This window comes from Antechinus flavipes, chromosome 4, assembly GCF_016432865.1.
Source record: "Antechinus flavipes isolate AdamAnt ecotype Samford, QLD, Australia chromosome 4, AdamAnt_v2, whole genome shotgun sequence".
NCBI classification, from domain to species: Eukaryota; Metazoa; Chordata; class Mammalia; order Dasyuromorphia; family Dasyuridae; genus Antechinus; species Antechinus flavipes.
The window spans coordinates 350,088,822-350,096,312 of NC_067401.1; the positions used below are offsets into that span (position 1 = coordinate 350,088,822).

At 37.4% G+C, this 7,491-nt stretch overlaps 1 protein-coding gene across 1 annotated transcript; it reads right to left on the bottom strand.

The window, feature by feature from the left end:
* Positions 1–1,295: 1,295 nt before the first annotated feature.
* Positions 1,296–7,236, bottom strand: LOC127562385 (mas-related G-protein coupled receptor member H-like). The gene has a single exon (XM_051998044.1). It carries the CDS (start codon positions 7,045–7,047, stop codon positions 6,094–6,096), a length of 954 nt encoding a protein of 317 aa, XP_051854004.1. The 5' UTR covers positions 7,048–7,236; the 3' UTR covers positions 1,296–6,093.
* Positions 7,237–7,491: the final 255 nt, after the last annotated feature.

Genomic DNA, 7,491 nt, shown 5'->3' on the forward strand with positions numbered 1-7,491 from the left:
CCACTCTTTTGACTTTGTTTTATTATTTCTTGTTGACTCATGAAGTCGTTAGCGTCTGTTTGTCCAATTTTTTTTTTTTAAGAATTATTTCTTTTGCAATTTGGCCACTTCTGATTTTAAGAAGTTATTGTCTTTATTAACGTTTTGTACCTCTTTTACAAAAATGTTAATTATCTGTTCATAACTTTCTTGCATAGGTCTCATTTATTTCTCCATTGTTCCTCCACAGCTTTTATTTAATTTTTAAAATATTTTTTCTCTTTAAAAATTAGCTTTAACTAGTTTAAGAAGTCTTGTTGGATTTGTGTCCAATCTATATTTTCCTTTGAGGCTTGCTTGTGGATATTTTCAAGTCATTATCTTTTGTGTTTATGTCTTTAGCTTTTCTTGTCACCATGGAAGCTCTTTCTGGGTGAGTTTATTTTTTGTTTTTTTGTTTGTTTATTCTTCCAGCCTGAATTTTAATGTTAGTCTTGGACTTTTATTACCTGTGGGCAGATGTCTGGCCTGAGCTCCTTTCTTTTTATGTCCTTTTGATGTTTTCACAACTCAATCTGGAGGGATGTAAATTTTTGATGCTCCCAAGGTTGTGTGATGTGGGGAGAGATTTGTTTACAGCCCTCTTGATCTGAGCTCTGCAAGTTCCTGACCCGGGTTTGGGTCTGTTGGATTGTTTGTGGATGAGTTTCAGTAAAATGTGGCTATATTTAGATACCATTAGTGTCTTGCATTATTCTAAAGGTTCAGAGTAACTGATTTGCTCCTTTAGTGTCTTGCATTATTCTAAAGGTTCAGAGTAACTGATTTGCTCCACTCCTCTTTAGTTTTGGTCTTCTACCAATGGTTATTCCATTGTAGAAATCACCTGCGCTGGTGTGCAGTGCTAAACATAAAAACTGAGTCCCCCTTCGGCTCTTGGATACAAAGCATAAAGTTAGATTTTTAGAACTTTTTAACTTGCTCTGCATGTAGCCTCACTTGCTTGTAAACCATTCATTTCCACCCTGGAATTGTATCTACAACTGGACACTGGATGATAGAACTGCTCGTTGATATCTAATTCTGTTCCTGGCACTGGTTTTCTGGTCTATAGAAGTCTTCTATTTCATTAATTGCCTATTTATTTTCCTCCTGTATACTTATGCTGTTTTCCTGGGTAAGTTTTTCTTGACTATAAGCCTGGATTTTTTGCCTTCTAAAATGTTCTAAACATTCCACTCCTTCAGTGTGGTCGATGCTAAATCCAGTTTTCTTTCTTTCTTTTTTTTTTTTTTTTTAATTCATTACTTCAATAGTTTTATTAGTTTCAATTATTGATCTCTCCTTTGAGTTTCAGAGTTTCTCAATGGCATTTAATTGGAGGGTTTTAATTTGTTCTTTTTCTTTTTTTTTTTTTTTTTATTTTTATTTTTTATTGTTTCCCTTCTAATCTTGTTTGCATTAGTTTTGTTTGTACAAAAACTTTTTTTTAATTTTTAATTTTTAAATAACCTTTTATTGACAGAATCCATGCCAGGGTAATTTTTTACAGCATTATCCCTTGCACTCACTTCTGTTCCGATGTTTCCCCTCCCTCCCTCCACCCCCTCCCCAAGATGGCAAGCAGTCCTTTATATGTTAAATAGATTACAGTATATCCTAGATACAATATATGTGTGCAGAACCAAACAGTTCTCTTGTTGCATAGGGAGAATGGGATTTAGAAGGTATAAATAACCTGGGAAGAAAAACAAAAATGCAAGCAGTTTATATTCATTTCCCAGTGTTCTTTCTTTGGGTATAGCTGCTTTGTCCATCCTTGATCAGTTGAATCTGAATTAGATCTTTTTATCGAAGAGATCCACTTCCATCAGAATACATCCTCATACAGTATTGTTGTTGAGGTATATAATGATCTCCTGGTTCTGCTCATTTCACTCAGCATCAGTTCATGTAAGTCTCTCCAAGCCTCTCTATATTCATCCTGCTGGTCATTTCTTACAGAACAATAATATTCCATAACATTCATATACCACAATTTACTCAACCATTCTCCAATTGATGGGCATCCATTCATTTTCCAGCTTCTAGCCACTACAAACAGGGCTGCCACAAACATTTTGGCACATACAGATCCCTTTCCCTTCTTTAAGAACTCTTTGGGGTATAAGCCCAGTAGAAACACTGCTGGATCAAAGGGTATGCACAGTCTGATAACTTTTTGAGCATAGTTCCAAATTGCTCTCCAGAATGGCTGGATGTGTTCACAATTCCACCAACAATGTATCAGTGTCCCTGTTTTCCCACATCCCCTCCAACATTCCGCATTGTCTTTCCCTGTCATTCTAGCTATCTGATAGATGTGTAGTGATATCTCAGAGTTGTCTTAATTTGCATTTCTCTGATTAATAATGATTTGGAGCATATTTTCATATGTCTATAAATAGTTTTAATTTCTTCGTCTTTGAATGTCTGTTCATATCCTTTGACCACTTATCAATTGGAGAATGGCTTGTAAATCCAATTTTCCTGAATAAGATTTTGCACCTCTGGTTTTAAACTGTTAAATTTCTTTTCAACTTTTCCATAATTCTTATTTCTTTTCCCACTTTTCCTCTACTACTAACATTTTGATTTCAAAAATCACTTTTAGCTCTTTAAAAAACCAAATTATCTTTTAAAATTTCATTTTATTTCTTTTTAAAAAAATATTCTATTTTTCCTAATTGCATGTAAAAACAATTGTTAACATTTATTTTTTACAATTTTGAGTTCCATATTTTCTCACTTCTTTCCTCTCTTTGAGATAATAAGCAATTTGATACAGGTTATACATGTGCAATCATATAAAACGTTTCCATATTAGTTAAGTTGTGAAAGAAAACACAGACCAAACCCCCCCCCCCCCACAAAAAATAAAGTGAAAATATAGTATGCTTGGATCTATATTGGGACTTTATCATTTTTTTCTCTAGAAAAACGTGATTATTTTCATCATGAGTCTTTTGGAATTATCTTGGATCATTGTATTTCTGAGAAGAGCTAAATCATTCACAATTAGTCATCATACTGTATTGCTTTTATTGTGTACAGTGTATGGTTCTGAGCTCCCAAGTTCCTGACCCAGCAAGACATTTGTTGGCTTGTTACTGGTGGGAAGTTCCAGGAGACCAATGCTCAGAAACCATGCAAGTTCACTGTGACAAAACTTGATGCTCCCTTTTCTTCTGGAATTCCTGCCCTGGTTATTACATTGTGAATTTCAGCCTAGTCTTGAGAACAAAACAGAGTCCTTGATCTGATTCTGGATTCAGAACCACAGAGCTAGTGCTTGTTTCTGACCCTGTTCTTTGCTCGGTACACAGCCAAGGATGGTCTGTGGCTCCTCTACTCTGCCATACCTTGGGCCAAGACCCTTCCCAGGCCAACCTGCAGATGGGGAGTGAGTGACAGAGAGGAGACACAGCACCAACTCCTATCACTAGCACCACTCAGAGTCAGCCTGAGATCTTTTTGTGCCCTGGTGCTTTCTGCTGGTATACAATCTCCATCCTCCTTCACTCCTTGGCTACAGCTTCTCTCCAGTGTCCATCTCTGACTCTCTCTACTGACCTTAGCTGGGAAGATGCCTCAATGTGACTTTTTTTCCTTGGATTTCCCCATCAGACCTTGGTCTGATAGGTTTTCTAAATTTTTGTGGAGCAAGTTTTAGAGCCTGGACTTATAGTTTTTCTGTTGTTGTGACTTCCTGTTCCTTTACTTTTAACAGTATTAACAACAATTCCTTTACTTTTTAACTTTCCAAATACTTTGGAAACTAATAATAACTTCTAATCAATTAAATAATTCACTTAAGCAAACATCTATTAAGTGCCTACTGTATACTAAATACTAGTGATATACTGAGCTAAGTTGTTCAAAATAAAATTAAAAAAAAAAAACAAACCTCAGTCTCTGCCCTTAAGGAACTTTCATTCTTTAGGATGTAAAGAATAATAACACCACCACACACAAAAAAAGGAACTTTAATTCTTTAGGGAGTAAAGAATAATAACACCACCACACAGAAAAACTTATAAAGAATTTTTGGGCAATAGAATACTAATAATTTTAGGGAAGTCCTTCATAAGAGGTGATACTTGATCTGAGTCTTGTTATGATCTTTGTTAGATTCTAAGTTTGGCAGGTAAGAAAAGTGAACATCCCAGGTATGAGTGAAACCTCCAGAAAAGCAGGAGATGGGAAGTGGAATATTGTGTATAGGAATGCAAAAGTCTGACTGGAACATAGAATGCATGAGGGTAGTATAATGGAAGATCAGTAGAAAGGTCGTCTGGAGCTGGCTTAGGAAGGGATTTAAAGAGTCTGCATTTTATCTCAGAAGCTATAGTAAGCCATTGGAGCTTCTTGAGACAAGGAGTAATATACCTGTGTGTTGGAATCTTTACAAATTGTTAAGTCATTAGAGTTGATAGAGACGATAATTATCTAATTTAGCATGGTTCAGTATCATTGATCTGACCTTACAAGGAGATGTTTTGGGCCAGAACCTGAAACAAGGTACTAAGTAGAACTAATTGATACTATGCTTGTGTTCACACCTTTAGAGAGCTCATATAAGCAAGAAGTTTTAAGTACTCATTGGAGTTCACAAATATGGGGAGATTCACAAAGTAAACTTTATAACTTTGTGAATTCACATCTCCCTTGAAGCTCTCAGGGCCAGAGAGCACTATGGGAGAAAACCCATAATCCCTCTCTCTAGCATCCCACAATCCCTCTCTCGAAGAAGGAGCATAAATCGAGCTTCAATGAGCCCAATCAGGAGAGTTCAGCTGAGATTGAGAAGGAAGCATCAGTTCAGTTGAGGAGAAGCACTTTCTCAGAGGCACAACCAGATTCATCTTCATCTCACAGCATTGTGGTGTCTGGGCTCCTGCACCTCCCCCACTGAGACCAAGCTGGTTTGAAAGACTCTCCAGAAAGCTAGCCGAGCCCCAAAAGAAGGAGACAAGAGATTCATTCCATTTTTCCCTTGGCTGGCTGGAGGCTGAAGCAAAGGACAATCTGCAAGAGCTCTTAGAACCAAGCAGAGAGATAGGCCTCAATTAACCCGGCTATTTTGGAAGGAGAAAATAAACGTTTGCATTTTTATCACCTGGCTGCTTTTGAAGTGATTATTACTTTCAACTGCAACTAAGGCTGCTTCCAGAAAACTTCCCCTAGAAACTTGCTTTCTCCCAGAGAAAACCATTGTTATTTTAAAGAAGAAAAACACCACACCTGTGCTTTAGAAATTTCATTTTGGCAAATGTGTAGCCAGTAGATTAAAGAGATTTAAATTGAGAGATCAACTTCAAAGCTATTGCAATAGTCCAGAGGGCAAGGGCCTGGCTCCAGAGGGGTTGTCGAAGTAGAATTGATAAAGAATTGGAAAATGAGGAAGGGGTGCATGTATATAGAGGGAAAGAGAGTGAGCAGTGTTGTGCATGCCTTGCAGGGAGATGTCAATGGGATACCTTTGATAATACCAAGTAGGCAGCTGATGACATCAGAATGGAGATAGAGAGAAAGGCCAGATATGTAGATTGGAATTACTGAGACATCATTGAATGAGAGAAGGAAGGAGGAAGGAAGGGAGCGGATAGGCCAAAGTCTTCCTAAAATAACCAGGTTCTCTAAATCTAGTGTGAAGGGCAGGATGTAAAGAAGCCAGTGAATGGAAGGGATTAACCTCAAAAGTAAATATGCTAATGACACTTTTTCTCAGTCTTTCTTCTTTCCCTAGAGATACAAATAGAGTTTAAAAACTATCCACTTGAATAGATAGCAATTTAGGGGCAGCTAAGTGGTACTGTGGATAGAGCACCAGCCCTGAAGTCAGGAGGACCTGAATTCAAATGTGACCTCAAAACACTTCCTAGCTGTGTGACTAGGGAAGTCACTAAATCCCAATTGCTTCACAAACAAAGAAATAGGTAGAAATCTTTTCTTCCCCTGGCTAAAGATTGATTTTCCTGGGTTCCTAATGCTTTTTATACAGGGCACCATTCTTTTTCTTTTTAGTGTTGTTGTGGGTTAAGGATGCTGATTTTGTAGTGCCCAGATTTCTCTTTAGACTCTTGGACGTGGCTTATCCTCAAATACCTTTCGCAATGTATCTTTTAAGGACTTCCTGGTCCTCTTTCTCCTGATTTGACCAACCACTAAATAGACAACTGGGTTAAGAGTACTATTGATACAGCATAATAAATTCAAATATGAATATAACATCGATAAAAATGAATCGTTTTCATATTGGAAGTTGTACAACATCAGCAAGATTCTCAAAGGCATGGCAAAAACAAGAAACAGAATGATTGTGGTGATGATGATGATGTAAAGCTTGGCTGGCTGGCGATGCTTCAGATTACAGATGACCTTGATGAAGAGAGTCAAGCTTGAGAAGACCATGAGAGGGGCAAACACGAGGAAGTTCAAGATAAGCAAAAATACTTCCACAACAGCACAGGGTCTAAAAGGGAATTTGGGCTCTGGTTCTCCCACACACACAGAGCTTTCTAACCAGGTCACAAAAATGGAGAATGCCCAAAGGAAAATGCATACCCCAGCAGATTGGTGTTTTGGGCGTTGGCATTGGTACCAAATGGGGTAAAGAACCGACAGACACCTTTCTACACTGATGGCTGTCAGGAGATAGAGGCCAGTGTTGTAGCCAAACAGAATCAGCATATAGAAGATCATCAGAAATAATTTTGATCTAATTAAGTTCCTGTGAGAATAAAAGTAAACTATATCTTTTATAAGAAAGGTACTTGTACAAACAAGGAAAGTCAGGTCAGCAATTGAGAGATGCAGGATGTAGACAATGAAGGATGTCTTCTTGAAGTGGAAGAGAAGGAAATAAATGACAAGTCCATTGCCGACTATCCCTAGTAGGGAAATGAAAAGAGAAACACAGTATAATATTTCTTCTGATGATTGCAAATTCATAAAAGATCCATTGACCTGGCTCCTGTTAGTGGCCATGAACTCCAGAGTAGGCAGGATGGTCGGGGACTGCTCCATTATTTCAAAATCATCAATTTTTTCTTCACACCTGCTGGCAGAAATGGCACATACTATGTATGGTTGGTATTTATTAAATCATAAACATACATTTGGAAATGGAATAAACCTTAGAACTCCTGTGTGAGAAGGGAACATAGCAGAGTAGAGGGAGAGCTACACCTGCAGCCAGAAAACCTTGCATCCCAATCTCACCTTAACTACTTCTAGCAATTTGATCTTGTATAAATCATTCTTTCAGCTTCACTTTCATTGTCTTTTGTAAAATGGGGATAATGATACTTTTACCTTATTCTTACATGGTAGTTGTGAGGATCAAAAGAGATAATATATACAAGTATCCCCAAAGTGTCCATTAAAGCTTAACACTAGACTAAGACTTTTGGGACACTGAGCACTTTGCACTACTTAAAAATACTTTGAGTGATTTTTATTATCACTTAG